Source organism: Balaenoptera musculus, chromosome 2 (assembly GCF_009873245.2).
Source record: "Balaenoptera musculus isolate JJ_BM4_2016_0621 chromosome 2, mBalMus1.pri.v3, whole genome shotgun sequence".
Lineage (NCBI taxonomy): Eukaryota > Metazoa > Chordata > Mammalia > Artiodactyla > Balaenopteridae > Balaenoptera > Balaenoptera musculus.
This window is the reverse complement of record NC_045786.1, coordinates 111,214,078-111,237,245: the sequence shown is the minus strand read 5'-3', so window position 1 is coordinate 111,237,245 and position 23,168 is coordinate 111,214,078. Positions and strand designations below refer to the sequence as shown.

Here is a 23,168-nt window from a genome sequence, read left to right as displayed (position 1 = left end):
GAGTGCCTTCACTTACCGTGGTCCACACCACAGAGCAGATGCAGGGGCCCATCACCGTCAGCTCAAGAAGACAAGTTTAACCTAATCCATTAATTTGCCCTGGGCCAGCCTGACAAACAGAATTCTGAAAAGGTAGACATTCCAGCATGGTCTTGGATCATGACTGTTTCCTGAGGATCAGTGTTTTCTGAATGACACCCCCATGTGTCCGTGGGAATCTAGATAACTCAAGATAAGGCGCTGAGTTAGCTCCTACTGTAGCATGAAATGTTGACCAAAAGATCACTTCAGTTGTGTCTGTTTTTCAGGAGGACCCATAAAAGCGGTCACAATGGAATTTTGCTTCTTTTAAAATGAACACGGAATAATTTTTGCTTGGGGCTCTAGAATATAAATTTATGATTTGTGGATGAAGCTTCCTGCTTTAAAAAAAAAAAATCATACTGGCAAATCAGTTGGATCATTCCAGCTGTGCCAGAGGCAGGATCTGACAGCTTTTCCTGAGCTCATGTGGTCCTAATCAGCTCACGAAGAAAAGCCACTTTGGTGCCAGTTTGAAAGAGATTTTTAGTTTGTAATAAATTAGACAACTTGCAAAACACAAAAACTTTTTTGATACTTTCTAATCCAGGGCTGCTGTTTTTATTTGGGGGTTTTTAGCTTTAAATAATGGAGAGAAATGAGAGAATGTCTGTGTTAGTCTATTTCACAAAATCCCTTTTGTGGAGAAAAACAGAAATAAGCATGATGTAAGTTACTTGGTATGGAAGTCCTTAAAAACCAGTTAATTGTCCCTTGAAAAGAGATAGTTCCTCATCAAACCAATGAGCCCAGGAGAACATTCATAACAGTGCTCAAACTATAAAGAGAGGAAACCGAGACAGAGAGGAAATATCTATGAGGATCTTATTTTTAGTCTTACACGGTGATACGGTCTGAGTACTTCTAACACATAACCTGGCATCTTCTCTTTGGTTTATCCCACAGTTTACTTTTTGCTGTCCAAACCTTTTGGTAGAGCAGCCTATGTGTGCCCACTGAATTCAATGATCCCATCATAACGTTTCTAGAAAGATGTCTTTAAAACTGTGCGATAGGAATTAGTTTTTATTTAAGGATCTCAGAACACTGAAATGGCCTTTTCTTAGGTGTTAGAGGGTAAACGTGAAGACACAGGGGGGCTGACTGGGTTTCTCCCAGATGCCCTTTCAGTCTCGGATGGTCCCAGGTATAACCGTGGATGCCTATGCTACCGCACCACAACTTGCTCCTCTGAGCCCTGAAGTCTAGGGCGCAGCCGATTGCTTTTGGTTGCTATTGCTCAGCTCTGGGGAAAACCAAGAAGCTGTCATCAGCACTGCCCCACCTTCCAAGCTACAGGTGCCTCTGAGTTACAGACTGTGCTCTTCAGAGGACAGAAGGGACCCTGCATTTGGAAGAAGAGACTACTAGAGACAAGGAGAGACTTACATCTTGCTGGTGGAACCATTCTAGCCCTGCTCATTTGACCATTTTTTGTCTCTAAGTGTCAAAATACCACCCACCCCTAATTGTGAAGGGAGTGGCAAATGCAGTTCAATCCAAAGAAAAATGCTTATGTGTTAGAACACGTGACCTTTTACATCACATACACACTTTACCCCCCCCAAAGACTGGATGCTCAGATTGATTGACTATCTTTTTAAGAAGTCACCTGGCCTCTTGGCGTGAGCTTAGTGGCAGGCATACAAGAAATGTACTCCCTGTAGAGAAAAACTACCCCCGCCCCCCAAATCTGATGAGCTCTTGCTGCAGTGCACATCTATGGCTCTGCACGCAGTGACCAACAGAGGGATTTCAGTGTTCCTTAAGAAAACTTTGTCCACAGAGATAGACTGATGATTGAAAGGACATAAAGGAAGCCTGTGTCTGTGGCAGGAACATAACTCTGTCAGTAACTCAAAACAAATCAGTCCAAGTTTGCCTTCAGGAATATGGAGGAAAAAAGAGAACATGGTCTCTTCCTGTTGGGCTGTTCCACAAAATCAAAGCCAAAGATTCTAAATAGTGAGTTACTTGTGTCTTCAAAAGAAGGAAGCAGTCTAATTCAGTTTGAAGAGGAGATGAAGAAGACATCTCAAAAGCGGTCTTTTAGCCAAGTGTCTCACAAAAGGACATTTTAGAGGTTTGCATATGCATTAAAAAGCTGTAATACTTGGTGTATTCAGGTAAGTATAGAATAAATAGGAAATGGTGAGATCATCGGAGATTTTCACACTTGACATTCACACAGCTGAACAAAGAGCTTCATTATCGTCATGGCAATATGAGGGTGCATCTGCTGCTCGGCTCACCCCCCCCTTGAGCTACCTTCATCAATGGCTGCAGAGAATGGGGAGTGGGGGGCTTTCTGCTAGATACTCAAAAATTAATTTTGAATTCACTAATGTGGAGAGCGTGCAAGTTAGGGGGGTGGTGTGCTAGAATCACACTTTCTACGTAATACCACAGTTGGGTGCTTAGCTGTAGCTACCGGTTTTTCTTTCTACATTCACAAAACTGGCAGATGAAACATGAAAAAGAATACTGACTCTTTAATCTCTGCTTCTCCACCTAAGGCCCAAGGCAGGCTGACAGGGAACTTCATTCTGGAAACAGGACTTTTTTTTTTTTTTCTTTTTTAAATTCTGGATTACTTTTTCCTCTGCTTTTGAAAACGGTGGGCTATAGGGGAATGAACCTGACATAGACTTAAAACAAGAACAGGTTTCTTTATCTAAAAAGTTATAGTTCTTGATGCTTACAGAGGTCACTTTCAAAACCCACAAGAGAAACAGCATTAGAGCCAGGAACTGTGCATTAGGCGCTTTACTTCCTTACAATAGAGACAGTTTTTCATTTAGAACTGCTCATAGGATCAAGCAAGGCTTTGATGCCGTGCAGACTTTCCTATAGATTTTGCAATTAGTGAGCGAGATGTCTTAAATAGCAGGCATCCACAAATTGGTGTTTAGTTTTTTTGTAAATTTACGTGCTGAGCAATATTTGGTCAAATGGAATGATATTTGATACTTAATGTGAGTTACGAGCTTAAGGACAGAAGACCCGTGGATGGTCTGTGAATGACTATGCATCATCTATGGATTTTCCCCCTAATATCCTAATGACAGGCCCTGCTTGAATTGCTATCTGTGTGATTTATAACCTCAGAAGAGGTTTTTTCCTATATCACCGCCGCCGATTGACAGATTTTTATTAACTGCTAATATTGAATCCTGCAGAAAACTTTTCATTGATTGAGAACATATCAATTTGTTAAGTTTAAAAAATAAATTCCCCTTTTCTTGATGATAACGTGCTGAGTTGGAGACCAAGGCTTTTGAACATTGAGGGGATCGTGTTCTAGGACCGGAAGAGTCAAGGTAATTGTTGGCACGAGTGACATCCGAGATCTCAGATCTTTTTTAAGCTGTTTTCAGTCCAGTCAGGGAGTTTCAGTACTGTTTAGTCCTGACCTTCTTGATCTGAAATAGTTAAGAACAGAGTATTTTTTAGCCTCCAAACCTTCTTTTTTGGTGGAGGTTTGTTATATAAAGGGACACAGTGAACTCTTGCACATGGAATTAAGATTTATGACTAGGAAATCAGGGAAATAGTGGATTTATCCACTCATTCAATAAATAATTTTTTTGAATGTGCCTCTCTGTGCCAGGCACTGGGGGATAGCAAAGTGAGCAAAATCTGTCACTGGCCTGAACTCCTGTCTGAGTCTGAACTGGTCACAGAAATTCTGTCTCCCTTCCCAGGGATTGGTTTAGGTTTGGAATATGATGAAACACTGCACAACGAGACTCAGGGGGAAGTCTCTCTACCGTGGGAGACTGTTGGAAATGTTTTCTTCCTTCTGAAAATAAGGATTTACTTCTCTTTGTCTTTGAACGGGAGACAGATGCTTATCAGTCATTTTTACTAGTAAGTTTATCACAGTGATGACTTATGGAAAGTGGCGTGGAGGCCTATGAAAGCACAGCAGGTCCAACCTGGCCTGGGTGAATCCTTCACCTTCCTTTAAAAATGAAGAGGAATGGAATACTGGGGAGGTTAAGCTGGGATGTAGGGAGACCTAAAAAAAGGTAAAAAGATGAGGTGAATCTTTTTTTATTTTTTATTTTTATTGGAGTATAATTGCCTTACAATGCTGTGCTAGCTTCTGCTGTAGAGTGAAGTGAATCAGCCGTACACATACCTATATCCCCTCCCTCTCGGACCTCCCTCCCACCCCCTGTCCACCCATCCCACCCATCTAGGTTGTCACAGAGCACCGAGCTGAGCTTCCTGTGCTTTATAGCAGGTTTCCACTAGCTATGTATTTTACGCATGGTGGTGTATATGTCAATCCTAATCTCCCAATTCGTCCCACCCTCCCCTTCCCCCTTATAAGCAGGTTTATTTTATGTCTCTGGCAGACTCTGTGTTTCTGGATGCAGTCATTTCATTAAGCCTACTAAATATCTTTAGCAAGAAATATCTAAGTGGTGAGGCATAGGTGTACAAAAACTAGTGTTCCGTAAAATCAGGACTATTTAAAGGAGCCCAGACAAACGTCATGTGTTCAGCTGTTCTGTGGATTGTCAGAAATCCTGGTACTTTGTTGTGAAAACATTATAGATTCTCCCAGGTAGCGGTCACTGTTGAGTGTCCTCTGAACAGCTATTCCGCCACTTCTTTCTGGGTAATAGAACTCCCATTTGGGGCTTTATGTGTGGTTGTCTTCCCCCAGATCTCAGGAGGGATAAATGTTTGTTCAAACCAGCCACAGTAATTCCATCAGCGCTTGGCGGAAGCTGGGGCATTTGATGAAATACTGGACAATGAGACTTTCCTGGAGGGCCTGTGGGAATATTTTCTTTTCTTTCAAAAAATGAACACAAAGTAGCAACTGACCCTTTCCTGACTTTGGACATTGTCCTGTGAGGAACTGATCATTGGCTGTGCTACAGCTGTCTTTTGATCATGAAGAGAAAGTGAAGACGATTACAGAGAAAGTTGAAGTCATTTTTACTTGGGTTTTCTGTTACTTGTAATCAGGTGGGTTCTGGCTAATGTGTCTCCCCCCAGATTTGAGGAGGCCAGAGAGAGGCGGTGGGAATTCTTAAAGAGCTTCAAATAAGCCGCTCTTTAGTTAACCCTATATTAATGGAAAAACACTGTATGCTAAACACATACACAAATTAAATCCTATGCTGCTCATTTGTGTTTAAAAAAAAGTTTGAGGGTTTTTTTTTTTTTTTTGAGATATGCAGCGTGTCATTAAATCAACATTTTAAAGAAAGTGTTTTTTAGAAAAACGATGTCATCTTGTTCTTCATTTTGTATAAAGTACAAGAAGTACTGGAATTGATTTTATTTAGGTTAATTGATTTCTGTTAAAATGGATGACTTAGAAGTATTGTTTTGTTTTCTTGATCATGCTTTATGAGAGCAATGGGTTAGTTTCTCTCAAATATCAGGTGTTTCTGTTATGATAATAAAAGCAGCTACTAATTGAAATAGTAATAAGGAAAAACCCAAGAATCCATGTTAGAATTGCATTAGAATATATCAGTCAAATCAAAGATCTGGCTTTCTCTCTGAGCAGAGAGAAAAGATCAACGTGCTACATTCTGCATCTTTTCGTGTGCTCTTCAAAGCTTGGGATACCCTCAACACCTACCCGATGCCTACCCCCATCATATCTCCTGCCATCTTGCCATCTTCTTCCCATGTCCAGGGAAAATGTGCCTCGTGGAACTTCTTATCCTTCCTTGGTGGCCCCCACCTCTGGGGCTTCTTTGTTTTGTTTACACATCGTGATGGTCCTCATTTTATGCCACCTTTTCAAAACTGGCTGTTTTCATGCTGTCCTCTCTACCAATATGTAAGCTGCTTGAAGGTAGTGACCGTAACTTAGTTATTTTTGAAACTTTATAGCAATACTGCGAAGCTTGTGCGTAGCAAGTATTCACAAATGTTAGATGACCCTGAACAGGGAAAATATGACTGTTCCTAGTCACACGTGCAGTCAAGTACATGGAAAAATATTAACCTGGGGAAAAACTAAAGACCTCCTTTTGCTTACAAGTTGACTACTACTGCTAAATATTAACTTTCTCCACTGCAATTCAAAACTTTACATCTTTGTAAAGAAGTCGATCTCTTTACCAAGTAATCACACTCGTTTCATTTGAACACTGATTGAGATGCCCTCAGAGCCACTTGACTATTCATATTTTACTACTATTAATAAAATTCATTTAATTGGAGGGGGGTAAATGAAGTCCCTAAGATCGTTAGTCGATCTGTATTACTTTTACTCCATGTAAAATAATGCCTTCTAAATACCAGTGTAGTCAGTACTTCTCGAACTCTTACATGAATGCAAGTCAACTAGGGATCTTGTAACTGCAGGTTTGGATTCAGTAAACCTGAGGGTTGGCCTGAAATTCTGCATTTCTAGTATGTAATGGAGCAGGGACACTCAGCTGGTAGGTAGGCCCTTGCTGGTCTCTGTTCTCTGTGTTTGCCTGACCTTGGACTTAAACAGCTAAAATCAGCACTTGCTGAAAAAGAAAAAAAGATGTAAAGTAATAATACTAATTCACTCCTGGGAACTTCCTTTCAGTCCAGTGGTCAGGACTCCGAGCTTCCACTGCAGAGGACGGGGGTTCGATCCCTGGTCTGGGAACTAAGATCCTGCATGCCGCACGGCACGGCCAAAACCAAAACCAAAACCGAAAAATACCTAATTCACTCCTGCATAAAAACCTGACTTTATTTTTTCTCCATTTGACAGTCTTTTTAGTTAGTGGACAGGCACATGGTGTAGGCTGACTTGGCTTCTGACAAAAAGTCAGACACGGCAGCTATTAAATGCATTTCCTTTCATGCGAATTTTCATAATCATATGGAAGGAGAGGAAAAACTCATTTGCTTTGGGGGAAAACGTCCAGCCAATGATCAGGTGGCAGCTCAATCCCTAAAGACCCAGCGCTGGAAAAAGCTAAGATCAGGAAATAGAAAAAGTCCCCTGTGCCATCTGCATTTGGTCCACCCATCAAACTTTACACCTTCCCTCCTTCCTTCACTCGCCGCTTCCTTCACTGTGTGCGATGGCTGCATAACCAAATCAACAATTACATTCCCCCTTTGTTTTTGTGGCAGATGACAAATGCATGGAGGACATCTTGTGTTTCCTAGGCAGGCAGGGCACTTACTTTGATGGATGCTCGGTTGTGGAAAAAAATGAGCAGGGAAGGAATTACAATGGAGGGCCTGCAGACTGGAAGGGGATATACTAATTAGTCCTGCATTAAGCAGTCGGCTTGCATTGGGTGATGAGACGCCTTCAGGAGGGAAGTGTAGGGGTTATTGATGCAAAACAGCGTGGAATGCATTATGCCAGGTAGCGGTGTATTCATTTTGTTAGGATGTATAGAATTTTGTAATTAAGAAATAAACAGGCTACTGTATTCTTTTTTAACAGCTCCCCAATATATTGGGTAGGCCGTGCTTTTTAACTCTAATGATCTCATAGACAAGCTGAAAAGTCCTTCTCTCTTTCTGAAATAAATCTTCCAGAGTTTCCTCATCCTGGATGCAGTTCTAGGAAGGGAAAACTGCCACCACTTCTATGCTTGCTGGCTCCTTCTTTCTAAAGCTCCACTGCTCCAGAGCCCGAGCCTTGACCCTTGCTGCTGGGACACAACGTAATAAAGAGAAAGGAAGTTTTCCCTCAGGCCACTCTTTCCAGGTTTTAGAGAGTCGTTGCTGATGTGACCTGGGAAGAACCCTAAGGATATCTCAAGGCAAATTCAGCATCTTCCATAGACAGGGGCGAAAGCAAAATGCAAAGCATGTTCCTCTGGTTAGCATGTGTGGTTTGCCCTTCTATTTTCTGGGCTATAGGCAGAGGCAAAGCAGTACACGGTGAAGCGTTCTCATAATTCAAGAGTGACACAGATGCTCTAGGTAACGGGAGTGTGTGACTCCAGGGAGATGTGACTGGTCATCTTGAGGTCAGTACATCCTGAGCAATGGAGAACTGGAGGGTGATAGGAAAAGGTGCTCAAATAATTGCTAACATGGGTGATTTAAAATTCAAACCTTGAAATGTTGATTTGCTCAATTTGGCCTGAAGAATCAATGAAATTGGGTTCAGTGACTCCAGTGAGGTGGCTTAGAGGAAAAAAAAAAAAATCACACAGGTCTTTGGTCACAGTATGATAGAAGAGGACCTAAACTCCCTTGAGATCCCGGTGTAATTTCACTAACCCACCGTGTTGGTATAGATAATGATTCCTAGTGATTCTTTGTGTTGAAACCCAGTGAACTCTCAGGCGTCTCATGTTAACCTAGTGGGCGAGTAAATGGTCCAAAGTTTTTGGTTCAATTTATCAGAGTTGTCAAATCCTGGTGCAGCTGAGATTCCCTTTTACTTTTCTTATTCTAGAAACGAGTTCATCTATGGATTTACAGATACCTATGCTAGGAAAATAGATCTAAGTGATAAAGAGAGCATTTTGAGTTATCAAAGGCTGTCGAGTCTTTTTTTTCTTTAAGTTTTATCCATAAACTGGAGCATAAGACACATCTCGAAATATCAGAAATATGATCAGATGACTACAACCTGCCTTTCATGGACAGAACCAGGAATTGTGCCAATAGCTCTAGGAAGAAAAGCTAAATAGTTAATGTGGTTTATTTTTTAACCATCCCTTTGTTTTAGAATTCTATCTTATTCTTGAGCTGATTCCATGTCACCATGACCTTCTGCTGCCAAGGAGGCACAGTTGAGGCATCCTTCAGTAATAGCCTAGGGCTTTGGACAAGCAAGATGCTGTGCTGGCTTTTTGCCTTTTTTTTTTCAATGTTTACACAACCAAGACTTATTACATGCTCTGTCATTTTGTTACTGGGCTGGCTTTGGTTTGAGAATTAGGTAAACATCAGACATTCCATCACATAATTTTAGACTCAATCTTACTTTATAATGATGTTAATGTTTATTGTACAAAGCAAGATGCATTTGTATATTTTAGCATTTTATTTCAGTCACAGAATGCAAAACCTGACATTGGCATCAGTTTGATTTGTGTGTGTGTGTGTGTGTGTGTGTGTGTGTGTGTGTGTGTGTGATTGAAGATATTAAGCACTACAAGAATGCTGAAATTTCAATCTGATTAGGATCAAAATTCTTCAGGATCAAAACACTCCTTTTCCTCCCCCTACAGTTTTACTAATTGTGTGCTACTTGACATTGTGGAGTTATTCCACATCGTGATAGCTAAATATGTGAAGTATATTTTACTGTGCTGAATTATCAGCTCATTCTATTTGTTTTTCATGTGTTTAAGGTTATTAAAAGAACTTAAAATTAGAAGTCATGTGTATGAGTTGAAAGACTGAACTCAATCATTGTTAGCAGATGAAATCATAAAGCAATAGCCAGCACGTCAATATCAAGTAATGAAAAAAAATCACAGAATTTGAAAGCATACCTTCTCTGTTCATTAGTTGGCAAGATACCAGAAAAATTAGGATACTAGCACAATAGTGAATGGCGGACGGAGTTGTTTATTTTCAGCACTCTCAAATTATTCCAGGTACTGAAAACGAGATAAAAGTAGATAGGAGAGAATGGCATCAAATGTATTGGTTGGAGACCTTGCTTTTTGGGAAGAAATGAACTGCCTTGGCTCACTGTTCCTGAGGAATTGTATTTCTTCAAGCTGTAAATCAAATCCCAGAGAGATAGCATGACGTTTTCCAAATAATAACGGAGGAGGACAAAGTTCCTTTTTGTCAGCATCGGGTTTCTGAATTTAGACCTCGATTAAGATTCCAGAATGAAAAAGCAGCCCCCGCCCCACACACACATGGTCTCTGACTGTGTCTACAAACAATATATTCATTTTCAAAGTGGATCGCTGGCATATCCGCATCCCAAAATATACTCATAGCTTCCTCCAAAGATCCTGATTTTTCTCCATTTTCTCTAAATTCCCAGCTACAAAGAACCTGATGTGTCTTTTCAGGAAACAGCATCATTTCTTCCCCCAATTAATTGAAGAGCCATCTGCTTCTGTGATACCCGACATCCATTCGTTCTTAGCAACAAGTATGTTCCCTAAATCGCTGGGGGGCCATACCAAGGCATGCACTCTGGGTTGGGAGTAGAATCTGCCAGAGCAGCCTCACAGGCAGGCTTTTTTCCAGAGACACAGTATATACAGAATTTGACACTGACCTTGCTCCCTTGTCAGTGTTGCTAACGCAGGGTTCAAAACACAGTACAAGGGATTTCCCTGGTGGCGCAGTGGTTAAGAATCCACCTGCCAATGCAGGGGACACGGGTTCGAGCCCTGATCTGGGAAGATCCCGCATGCCGCGGAGCAACTAAGCCCGTGCGCCACAACCACTGAGCCCGCCCGCCACAACTACTGAAGCCCGCGTGCCTAGAGCCCGTGCTCTGCAACAAGAGAAGCCACCGCTCGCCGCAACTAGAGAAAGCCCGCAAGCAGCAACGAAGACCCAACACGCCATAAACAAACAAACAAATAAATAAAAAACACAGTACAAGATGCTCACAGTTTGAGACTTCGGCTAGCTTAGTGTCTCTCCATTACGCCTCTGAAGATCTGAGTTTGAAATGATTAAACAACGGCAAAGGGCGGGAAAGATCTGAAACAGCTCTCCTCAACCGTGGCCAGAAAGGGAAGAAGAAATTAATACAGAGGCCACCTGGCTGGTTTTACTACGTAAAAGCTTCTGCTTCACGCTGTACCATCTCCTTTGTGTCCCCTTGCATGTATTTAAAAGTGGAGTTCAGAACCGGGTTTAGAACCTTCTAGGACTATAGATGGCAGGGCCCTCATTTTCTAGGAAGAGTCTACTGAATGATCATAAAAAGAATCTCTTGTTGGAAAAGGGCAGCCCTTTCCTAAGAGGTCCACCAGACCAGTGCCTCTTGCCTGATGGGATTGTCAGATCCCTTGCACACATAGTGAAAACAGCCCTGCTGAGTTTGATGAGGGAAAAGTGCATGAGGACGCTTGTGTGCGAGTTACTGCTTGGACCCAGTCGGAACACTGCTGGTCCTGCTTTGCTTAAACGCCACAAAAGGTGCCTTGGAGGTGAGCCGACTGGCCAGGAGCTGGGAACCAGACTCAAAGAGCTGAGATGAGTTTCTCCCTTCCAAGAGTCGGGAGGTGGAGGTACCTGCTCCTCTAAATAACCCTCTTTCCAGAAATAGAGTGAAAAGTCAGCACCTTTGAGAGCTGCCGTATCCACACGAGGCACTCTGCCCCTGTCCCCGGCCCCCCCCCGCCCCATCACAGTTTTGCTGCTAGTCAAGTAGGAATTCTTATGCAGCTCTGGCCTAGTTGAACTTGTCTTCTCCCATGTCTGTTTTGAAACTGAGACCACACATTTCACAGTGGAATTTGCTCTCTAGAAAATGAAAGGGGCGAGAAGGCACTTAAGACAAAGATTCCCCCATCACTTCATGGGAGAGAGAGCGACCACGAAATCCCAGGTGAGCGCCTACAGATCCAGCAATTTCTCTGGGCCCGGAGGTCCAGCTTTCAATCTAATCCCAACAAAAGTTGAAGTGATTTATGTCTCACTTTTTCTCACTGCGCGCTGACAGTCATCTCAGACGTACAGGAGATGTGAAGGGAGAAGTTGGCATGGAAACCAAAAGAGCACCTGAGACAGTTGACCCCGGCTGGGCTCAGCTGTCCCCGTGCATAGGAGGTACTTACAGTCCAAGTGACTGTGCCTGATGCCCTCGACGTCTTCAGCATGGATGAAGTGGTAGCATCTTTTCCCTACAATGTCTACGGGAGTCAGATCCATATAATCACTAATCCTACAAAGAGAAGAACACAGGCTGGAAATCAGAAGGGAGGGGAAATATAGAAACTGTTAAATGACTTAGAAACAAATATACTGACAATTTTCATTATACCAGGGTACCTGGGAGGACTTGGCACTGAGGGAAAACCCTTTTTAGATAAAAGTATTTTCTTTAACATATCAACAGTCTTTTTCTAAAGTAGGAACTGTGCTAGATCAAGCAATTGTGTTGAAATAATTAGATAGGTTTTTCTTTTCTTTTTTTAGTATCAGAATACACATTTAGACAACATAATTCTATGAAATTATTGAGAATCAGTAACAATGCGAGATCCTCATTAGAGGCCAAGATAATGCAAGGTTACATAATAAAATAAAAACATGTTATGTTTATACCAAATGATTAGAGACACCTTTCATTTAAACAGATTGGTCTTCTATTGGGTATTTCCATGAAAAAGGGCTTCGACTGCTTCTTGGCACAAAGTCCAAATTGGCATTTCAAGGGATATAATTTAAATGCTGAGACATACAGATGCCTGGGGGTATTATCTTTTTTCGTCTGAGTCATTTGGGAGCTCAGCTTTCACTCCTGCCCCTTTTAACTGGGACTTTGTGGTGGATTCCACGCGGAAACTTTTAAACCATTTTGGCAGCTCTGCCAGGCTTGTGCTCGACCATACGTGTGTGTAAGCTTCTGTCACTGATTGTCCAGACGGCAATGTCCTCAGGCAGGAGTGCAGAAAAAGAACAAAAATTGGAAAAAACGTTGGGGGAATCTGCCTGGTTTACACGAACACACCAGAATGCTGTTTCTCTCCCTCCCTGTCCAAGATCAGATTCATTTCGGTCCATCCCAAAGAGAATTTATCTTTTGTTTAATTGATTCTCTTTACTGCCCCTGTTCTTTTCATGGTTTCTGACTTATCAAATATGAAGTGAACCTTTAGCTATGGCACCTTTAAGAGAAACCCGTGAGATTGCTGCTGGGGAGTGAAATCTGACCCCTAAAGGCAAGGAAATAAGAAACCAAACCAAACCAAAATAATATGGAAAATAATGAAAATACACTACCCAGTGAGTGAATTTCTCAACATCTAGCAATTTAAATCATATTTTGGGCCAAACTAGAATTCTGGGAGTGTTTTCTCAGGATTCCATGGTTTTCTGGTACAAAACAGATTAGTTGGTGTTTTCCTAAAACCATTAACTGCTTTCCAAGCACAGTTTACACCCCCTTTCTGCAAACGAGGGAATAAGGATGTCATTAAAGGCCGTCGTTGGTGTTTCTGGAATTTGCCTGCTCCTCTGAAAGCGTCAGATGCGGGCTTTGCCCAAGGCTGTCCTAGGGATCTGCAGAGTCAAGGAGCGGGCTCTATTTTCTAGTTAGCAGACCCCTAATTAAACAATAAACCCTGGGAAAAAGGCACTCCATTCTTTTAGGGAAGACAGTCCTTTATTTTTTATTTGAATGAAATCCTTCAAAACAGTGGAAGCACTTTTGTACTCTCAGAGCCTGTTACCGTGGTGAATTGTGACCAGCTCAGTGTTCAAAGACCTCTTAATATATGTGTAGAATGCTCCAGACCGGTCTGATGACCTATATCAGGATCAGAATCCTGATGGCATCTTGTAGGTTGAGCCTCAGTTTCCTTATCTGTAAGACAACTTCAGAGGCTGGTGAGGGGTTTAATGAATGAAATGACATGAATGTAGCACAGTGCTTGACACACAGGTATGCTGTTCCCTCAGATTCAATATGCAATTGCCTTTAACGGGGATCCTTTTTAATAATTACTATCATCTTCAGTGGAGGAATAATGCTGTATTGTACTGGCTAATAAGGGGTTGTGGAAAAAACAGTTTTTAATGGGAAGAAAAAAGCATAAAGTGGGTCACAGAAAGTGATCTCAATTACTAGAGTGGCACCATAAGGCACTCAAGTCCATGGAGTGCATCAAAAGAATTAATCAACCTGTGATAACAGGAATGAGAATTAAGTGATGGCTTGGGGACAGGCCAATCACTGGGAGTTAACGTAAATAAGATGAGGCTTCGTCTTTTTTGCCGGGATTGGTGGTTGTGAATCTGAATTGAGGGAGCCGACGTATGTTTCCAAAGACGCAAAGCCATACTCCATCCCCTGGCTGTCTACCTGCCTCCCTGGGTGTCCAACATTCTAAATTTTAAATCAGAGAAGAGGCCGCTTTGTGGGCTGTAGTTGTGTTCTTTCATGGCTGCATGTGTATGAAAGCTCCACCTCGGCGGTTATTCCGATTCGTTACCATTTAGCCTGACTTCTGAAGAAAAATTAGAGACAAGGAATGCAGGGGGATCCCACAGGAGGCACGGTTTTTGAATAAGGCAGATTGGGGTTCAAATCTTGGCCTCAGTCAAGGCACTCGACCTTTCTCTCTAAGCTGAAACTGCGTGGGGCCGATGGACACAGGGGCAACACTGACCTCACAAAACCGTCCTCAAGCTTCAGTGACATAGTGCATCTAATGCGCTTCGCATATGGCTGAGGGCGTAGCAAGTGTTCAGTAAATGTTATCTCTCTCTGTTATTCCTGGCCAACTTTAGCTACTCATTCTGGCAAACTCATCTTTCCTGATTCTCTGTGGTCGTGGCAGAATACCTTAGACACAGCCAAGTATACAGTCATGATGATAAAATTTTAATAAATACCCCCAAAAGTTGGAAAATAGATTGAGTTACTCATTAAATAATAGTGACAGGTTCATGATATCTTCTACCCCACTGAACACTAAAAAGCTCAGGGCGGGTACTCTTTTCCCATGGTGAATTCTCTCCTCTGAATCAAAGCCTGACCGGAAAGGGGAGGCATTTCTAACTTGATCTCAACATCTTTAGCACTTCCTAATGGACTGAATGCAGGCGCTGTCTGTCTTCCTCTTGGCTGGGCCCTGAAGAGGTCAATTTCCTTAGCCACTTGACCATTCCTCTCTTTTGTCCCCCCCCCCCCCACGAAGGCAATCACAGGACTCAGCAAACATGTGCTGCTTTCATGCCTGATGATAATCTGAGCCACAAAAGTGTCCCCACAAATTAATTCGGTAATTCTCCCCGTGGCACCAGGGTGGACGGCGTCGCCAAGCTTCCTTCCCACAGCTGACGCGTGTGTTCACCTCCCCTCCCCACCTCGCGCCACCCCCCTCTGCCCCCGTGATTCTCTCTTCTTCAAATCAGTCTGATGATGGGCTGGTGACTTCTGGGTGAAAGGTCTGAAGGGGCACTGTCCCATTTCCTTGTCCCTTGCTTTGTGCTTAATGGAAAAGTGAACTTTTTAACCAGAGGCTAAAAAGTCCTTTTAGAAGAGCTCAGTCTGCCAAGTCATTCATATGATGAGTCATCTTTCTTTATCACAGTGAAATCCTCAGGATTACAAAGCGTCATTGAATAGTTTTGCCAATTTCTTTTTTGTCTTTTTTCCTCTGGGGGCATCAAATTCTCATTTGTTCTCTACATGTTTTGTGGACTGAATGTTTGTGTACCCCCTAAATTCGTATAGTGAAATCCTTACCCTCCATGTGTTGGTATTTGGAGGTGGGGCCTTTGGGAGGTAATTAGGTTTAGATGAGGTCAGAAGGATGGAGCCCCCATGATGGGATTAGTGTCCTTATAGGAAGAGGAAGATCAGAGCTTCCTCTCCCCTATATGAGGACACAGCAAGAAGGCAGCCTTCTGCAAGCCAGGAAGAGCGTGCCCCCTCAGGAACCTCAGCAGCCTGCACCTTGATCTTGGACTTGCCAGCCTCCAGAACTGTGAGAAATAAATGTCTGTTGTTTGAGCTACTAGACTATGTCAATTTGTCCCAGCAGCCCAAGCTGACTAGGACAAGGTGCTCAATGCCTGTGTGAACACTGACCGTCATGAGGCTGGGTCCTTGAGGAAGTGGGTCTGGCTGAGGCATCAGGAGATACCTCTTACTGCATCGTTTTGCCAAGAATGTCTCAGCCCACCTCTCTCTCCTTGGGTTCTCGGCCAAAATGGGTCTTAGTTATAGCATATGGATGCCTGGGAATCCTAATTCCATTCCATTGTTGTCCTTAATGTAAATCAGGGCAGCAGTGTAAATTTCAAATATAAAGCATGGTTGGTGTCAGTCCAAGCAGCCATTAAAAATAAGATCAGGATTTATAATGAGCCTGACTGGGAGAGTAAAATGCTTCAGACTGCTGAAAACACCAGCCCTTACCAATGTGCAACATACAACAGGGCAAATGAAAACAAAAACGAAGTACCTATTTTCACAGTAAATGATATTGAGGTCCATATTTACTCGAGTGACGAACATATGGCAGTCAATTCTGACTTCATTGATCGTAGGGGGAGGCAAGGCATGAGCCACAACCACGAGACCCATGATTTGGCTGGGGACGGTCCTCCCGTGGGACAGCGACACCCTCAGTCGTAGCCGGCCCGTTATGTGAATCACCTGTAATAGAACATTAAGTACAGGACACAGTCAAATTTACATCTGGGCTGTAACAGTACTTCTTTTGAGAAATGCAAAATTGCATCTGGAATAACCAATGTTAGCTTGTATCTTGTGTAATCATAAGGGCTGTCAAAGTGCCCTCAATGTCCTCAAGGCAAGAGACAAAAGAGAAATGATATTATACTCTGAGCATTTCTCAAGGCAGCATTATTACTATGCTATTGCTATTTTTCAAGACTTTTTTTTGTTTCACATTTTGAGGAAGTTCATAACCAGATAAAAGGACAAGAAAGTTGAGCCCTGAGCTGCAAAAAGAAACGTTTGCATTATCAGCCCTTATTAATGGATGATGTCTGTCTCTCTCCAAATTTGTACTGAGTGGGATTCCACAGACATCTCCTTTCAGAAGTGTGGCTCAGAGCTTTCCTTCATTTGCAAAAAAAGCCAGACTCCAGTGATTAAAAAACTCAGTGACAGTGACATGAATGTGTCCTTTTGAGCATGGATATCCCATGTTAGGCAGTGCTAAGTTACCCGTACATGTAACGCCATGCTTTATCGCAGTGCCGTCTGGGACTGAAGGTTAGAGGACCTTGGAGTATGATTTGTTCCCTAAGCTCACACACCACAGTAGGGTCAGGAAGCCTTGCACCATTTTGGTGGCGGCTCAGGAGCACTTGCTCAGAAACGGGAGGGACAATGTTGGGCTGTGATTTTTGGTTTCTTAGCCAAAGTATACCATGGGTAGTCCAGGCCACCCTGAACCAAAGGAAATTGGTTCATCATCCGCACATATGTTAAATAATATTATTTTTATAAAGCCATCTTTGGAAAAAGTTCCTTTGTTTGTAAACTGAACATAGGAGAAGAGTCATAGTGTCAGTTTCCTTAAACGATGTTTTGGGAAAATGAAATCATAAAAGGATGGAAAGGATAAGGATTTGGGTGGCTTTGCTTCCGGATGATAGAAGGCAGGTGTGTATACGTGTGGGGGGTTGGAGACTGTGTGTGTGTGTGTGCGTGTGTGTGTGTGTGTGTACTCTAGCTGTGTTCCTGGGGCCCTATGACACTGTGGCAGACCTTCCCAAACCCAGTTGTAGAGGTACTCGCTGCCATTCCCGGTACCTTGGAGCTCAGTTTCGTAGCTGGCTAACTTTCTGTGTTTGGTTTGCCTCTCCAAATGCACCCCTGGGCGCCAAATCAGTTTTTGAAATTCTTCTTTTCCCTCCTTGCCAGAAGGAACCAAAGTGGGAAGTGGGTCTCTGGCCTCCCAGGAGCAATAAGAAGTAGCATCTGCTCTCCTTCCTAGGGGCTTGACTGGTAATTCCTTTTTCATTGTGTTTTTGTTTCCTTTAAGTTATTCAGTTTTCCAAAAGCAAGCCACACTGCTGTCAGTCAGGCAGCAGGATCAAAGCTTACGGAGCCGCCCTTTGGAGTCCTGGCTATTCTAAATGATACCTCTTCCCTGTCCCCTTTCACGTTTGAGCCCAGAGCTGTGGATCTGGAAACACCAACGAGGAGGATTATTTAGGTTATTTCAGGAGCAGTTTTTTGACCACCCGCATTGAAGTAGACTAAAATCATACTTAATGCACCTTTACTTTAAGCTTTGGTCAGGCGAGCTACTTTATGAATATTTGAAAATGTTCCTAGAGGCAGGGATGCTAAAACATCATCACAGACACACGTTTTTGCACGACCTCATTAACTAATAAAGAAATAGCTAAAAGAAATGGGATTAGCTTCACAGGAGGGGTGTTAACAGTCCCTGGTCCTCCTCCCAGGTAGGCTTACATAGATGCTCATTTATCATTATCTGTCTTCTTTTATCAGGAACACTCAGCTTCTTGGAAAAGCACAGAACTATAAATGCTCAGGAAAACTCACACCCAGAAATGATATGTTAAATAAATCCCCACTTGGTATTCTCTTCCAAAGCAATCTGAAGGCATCTGGGCTAGCAAACATTTCTGGGAAGGCAGACAGGCTGCTGGGGGAGCTGTGTGCACTCAGATCTACCCCGCCTCTGATCTCCTCCAGCTTTGCCTGTGGCCATCGACGTGTTGAAGGGGGTCAAGAGTTGGGTTGAGTAGATTTGCCATTACCTGATTTCGTTCTCCTGGACTCAACCTCTCTGCATCTCAATTTTCTTTCCTGTGCAATGGGGATAATGATGACTATTCTGCAATTACGTTATGAAAATCAAAGGTGGTAACGGTGGTGAACACTTTCCAAATTGTAAAGAAGTCTGCAAATTTCATTATAATTCTGATTGCCTATAAAACTGTCAACTGAATAATATGGGTAAGGACCGATTATTCATTTAATCTTGACCAAAGGCCAAATAAATTATTATTACTTTAAAGGATCATGACATTTCATATTTGGGAGAAAAATTGGGAGGGTCTATTTTAGGTCATTCTCCTTTTCATTTTTTTGGGTGAGGAAAGAGGCTTTGGAATGTTCATTCCCTAACCAGAGTCATCGGGCTTGGAAATGGCAAAAAAGAGACTAGAATCTAGGTTTCTAGGTCGTGCTTGAGCATCATTTCAACTCTGTAATGCTTGTATACATTTTATGTGCGTATTCATATTGAACAAAACATTAGAAGTTAATACCGGATGCCAATTTACTGCGTTAAATAAACTGTATATGAACCTTTGAAATTATTTCACTTATAGCCAGAAGCCCAGGTTATTTGAAAAGTCTTTGAGAAATTGTACAAACTAAGAAGGAAAAAAACCAAAGAAAATTACCAATGCAATAACTTAACAGTTGTCAAGAAATGTCAAAGAACAATCAGAGGGTGTGTTTTTCTGTACGTATGTACATCTGGGGGTGAGGGAGGATGGTGCTGAAGAGAAGAAAAGGGATACCTGTTAGGTCCTGTAATTAACTTTGGGGTTTAAATTAAGGTATTTTCCCAAATCTATTTCATAGTGCTAACAGTTTTTTTTTCCATTGTGAGAAGTTATTTTCAGATTTTAGAAACATGGCCGAGAGCAGGTATCCAAACACACAGATAGTTGATTTTTTCACTTTGTATTTGCTTTGAAGGCCTGAGGTGTTGAGGAAAGAGTGTTATCAGAAGAGCTGGGCACTGGCACTAGCTCTGGTACTGGGTAGCCATGCAACTATGATGCTCAGAAAACTGAAATGACTTGCTTACTTTCCAGGTCAGCATATTAGAGATTAAAAACCTAGTACAGAGAGAATAAGTACTCTGTAAAGGTGTCTTTTGTTTTCTTAGTAGGGTCATTGAAGGGCATTTTATTAGTTTTTTAGTTTCTGAAACATACTATGTGCAAGGGACCTTGATAGGTGCCAGGGAGAAAACAAAGGTGGATCAAATGTAAACCTGTCCTCAAAGGGTTTACAGACTACATAGTGGGAGGAAACATAAACAATTACTTGTAATATAGTAATATTAGGAGGGAACACAATGTCTGATCAAAAAAGTGGTTCTCCATCCTGGTTAGGTGACAGAATCTCCTGTGAAGTTTTGTTTGTGTAAACATGGATTCCCAGGCTCTATCGCCCAGAGATTCTAATTTGGTAGCACTGGGCTGGGGCCCAACATTTGTTTGTTTTTTAGAGCTTCAAAGGTGATATCTGCTAGGAGAATGTCTGGCTAACGGGTTTGGAGTTCTACTAGTGGTTCTCAACCTTGCTACATGCTGGAATCACCCAGGGAGTCTTTAAAAGTCCCCATGTCCAAGCTGTACCCAACACCAGTTAAATATGGACTTCCAGAATATAGGGCTGCTGAGAGGATTAAGTGAAAACGTATATAAAGGTATATGCCTAGGTATATGCCTGATACACAGTATATGCTCAACAAATACTATTTTCATTAAGTAACAAGTGTGTACCATAAGAAAGGTATAGAATGAGATCTTTGGGAGGTCAGGGTAGGTAGAAAATACTTTTGACCGAATGGATCTGGAAGGCTACCTGAAACTGGCATTAAAATCAATTGCCATAAGATATAATCATAGAATGGTGAAAGGGTTTCCAGATAGAGAAAAGGGCTGGAATATAAAAGAAAATATAAACAAATCTAAAAGAGAACCTACTGGAGACACCCAGGGCTCCAGGAGCATTTCAACTGGTGTCAGCAGAAAAGTCAGAGATGGGGCAAATGGCAGGTACAAGCAGTAGAAATTGGTAATGGGACCTGGGGAGAAGCACCACGATTTTGAGCCTGTGTCATAGGAAGATGATGATGATAGACTAAATGGTACCTGGGAATACAGGAATCACTGACAATGGGACAAAAAAGATTTCCCTGTGGACATTTTGTATTTGAGCAGCCTGGGGAAATCCTGGGCAGGGTGTCCTGGGGATAGTTGGAAAAAGGGGTTGGATACTTAAGAGAAGATAGATGAAGATATGGTTTTGGAAGACTTGGTTGGTTGGTTGGTTTGTGCTTTGTTTTGGTGTTTTGGCTGGAGGTGATAGTTAAAACCAAGCAATTCAATGCAATTACCAACAGAGACAACACAGATGAGAGACGAACACCAAAGGCATCCCCCCCCCCCAGCCCTTTGAGTATCTGTAGCCTAAAGCAACTTAGGTGCTTCTCTAAATTGAGTTTCTTTTCATCTATAATGATTAATTTTATTAAAAAGTGAACATTTCTGAAAACTCTAAGCCCCCTTTTTCTCCATCCACAGTTCCATTCTGACATAAATGCCAAACTTGCTGCATGGTCACCAGGCCCCATGGTAACATCCCAGAGAATGGGATGGCTTCCTTGTAGAGTTAAGCGAGTGAATGAGAAATGATTTTGAATACAAATATACAGGCCTAAATACTAATAGTATGTCAAGAACTGTGAAACTATAAAAATAACCTAGTAACTTTAAAGTGAAAGGAATACTGTGGAGTAGAAATAACGTTGAATTGGGAAACACAACAATTAATTTGAGTTCTGGTTCTGGTGATTTTGGCAAGTCATCTAGCTTGACCAGGGCAACATCTCCTCAGATATAAAATGGAGGATAAGAGTCAGGTGTTGATACCTAGGGTTCTTGCTAAGTTCTAGAGAATTCTATGACCTACTGCTCAATAGAGGGGCTTTCACTGTGCTGTAGGGCTACCCTACCTCCCACTCCCCTTACCCATGGCAGGGGCAGAAGTTTCGGAGGACAACTTCAAGTTACTAAATGCAGAGCTTACTTTAAGAATTAATCAATAGGGGTTTGTGGGTCACAACCGAGTTGGAACAATGCTTTGGTTTTGGCCAGTGTCAGGTGAAAATTGCCTCTGTGTTCTAAAGGTTTGTCTTAGCCTGGTCTTTAATCTACAGGCATTCTTCAAAAGAGATTTCTGAATGAAAAGATTCTTTGCCCCCGAGCTCAATTTTATATAAGAGCTCAATCCTCACATTTCCTTTCATTGTTCTTGTTTTATCATAAAGAGCTGTGCAAAAATGCTAAAGCCTGTATTTTTCTAAACCCCTTACACAGTACTGCCCAGATACCAGCCACAGTGAAGCAGCATGCAAAGGATTTCTGAGTGGAAATCCCACCATCTTTGATGAAAATGTCCAAATTAGCATCATTTGACAGTCCCACATTGAAGAAGTCATTGTTTGACTTTTATTTTTCTTCTCTGACACAATGAGCGGGTGTGCGTGGTACAGAGACTACATGTCCATGGAGTTTAGGACGAGTGTGGGAGTGTTAACAAGCCATGTTTCTTGGACAAATATATATTTCTCTTCCTGCCATATGCTCCTTTCCGTCGTCTGTTGGTGATAAACACTTAGATGTGTTCCACTAATAACTTCTCATTATAAACAAGCCCATCAAAAAGACCTTGATAAAACCTCCCCTCTGTCAATACCTAAGGAAAGAAAGTCTGTGATGGGAAAATACATCTGGAAGCTAGTCTCCATTCTTTTAGGAATAAATCTTACTACTAGTCCTATGAAACATTTTCTTTATCAAAAGGAAGTGCTAAGTATTATGTACATTATTTTCCACACATAATGTAAAGTACAGAATAGGGTCATGCAAAGAGGGGAACCAAAAACGCTGCAGGTAGGAAAAAAACTATGATTCCCTGGGTTTAGTGCATCTTCAGAGATTTTTTTCACTTGTCCTTTAGGGGAATCCAAATCTACCTTAAAAATTAGGCTTCCTCCTGGCACTCTGGTCTTTTTTCTTTTATTCCCCTGTAGAAGTCTGGTTCAGCATACAGATCATCAAATCACTAGCTAAGGTGGGAGAGTCAGCTAATTACTTCTAAGTGATGGGGCTGTGAGGTGGCCCACAACCTGCTGGAAGATAAAGAGTTAGCCGGGTCTTCTGAATCTAAACATCTAGCCTACAGCCTAACAACTTAATCTAAACCAGCGTGAGAATATCAACCTCATGGAAATTACTTCATGCAAATTTTTAGGCAGTGGGTTTTCCTGAATTTAGACTATATCATAGGTTGGAGAATCTCCCCTGACAGGTCCCTCTGTCCCTGTCTGTCTGACTCCTGCCACCTGGGTCTTTGCGCAAGACCTGGGGGAAAAACAGAGAACAACAACACAACAATTTAGCTGAGACCAAGTACTTGTCCATAGATGCAAACACTACGGAGAAGAGAGCTCATGGATGGAGGAGGAGACTGTGGGCCCTGGGAGGGGCAGGAGAACAGCAGAGTGTTATTTTCCTTCCCTTTCCAGCGCCTCAGATGTTATTTCTAGAAACTGCCTCGCTTCTAGTAATCTTCATCATAATTCACAACGGGACTTTAGCAACTGGGGATAAGAAAAGACAGAAGAGGGATAAGCTGACTTCTCAAGGCAGAGGTGAGATCGAAGGGAGGGGAGGTT

The 23,168-nt window shown here is 42.2% G+C and overlaps 1 protein-coding gene across 2 annotated transcripts in view; it reads right to left on the bottom strand.

The window, feature by feature from the left end:
* Positions 1-23,168, bottom strand: part of NPAS3 (neuronal PAS domain protein 3) — an 864,939-nt gene that overhangs the window by 13,002 nt on the left and 828,769 nt on the right. For both annotated transcript variants that reach the window (XM_036844032.1, XM_036844033.1), the window contains exons 7-8: positions 16,140-16,333; positions 11,781-11,887 (exon numbers count right to left, since the gene is read on the bottom strand). In XM_036844032.1, coding sequence (XP_036699927.1) covers positions 11,781-11,887; positions 16,140-16,333 — 301 coding nt within the window. The remainder of the gene's footprint in view (positions 1-11,780; positions 11,888-16,139; positions 16,334-23,168) is intronic.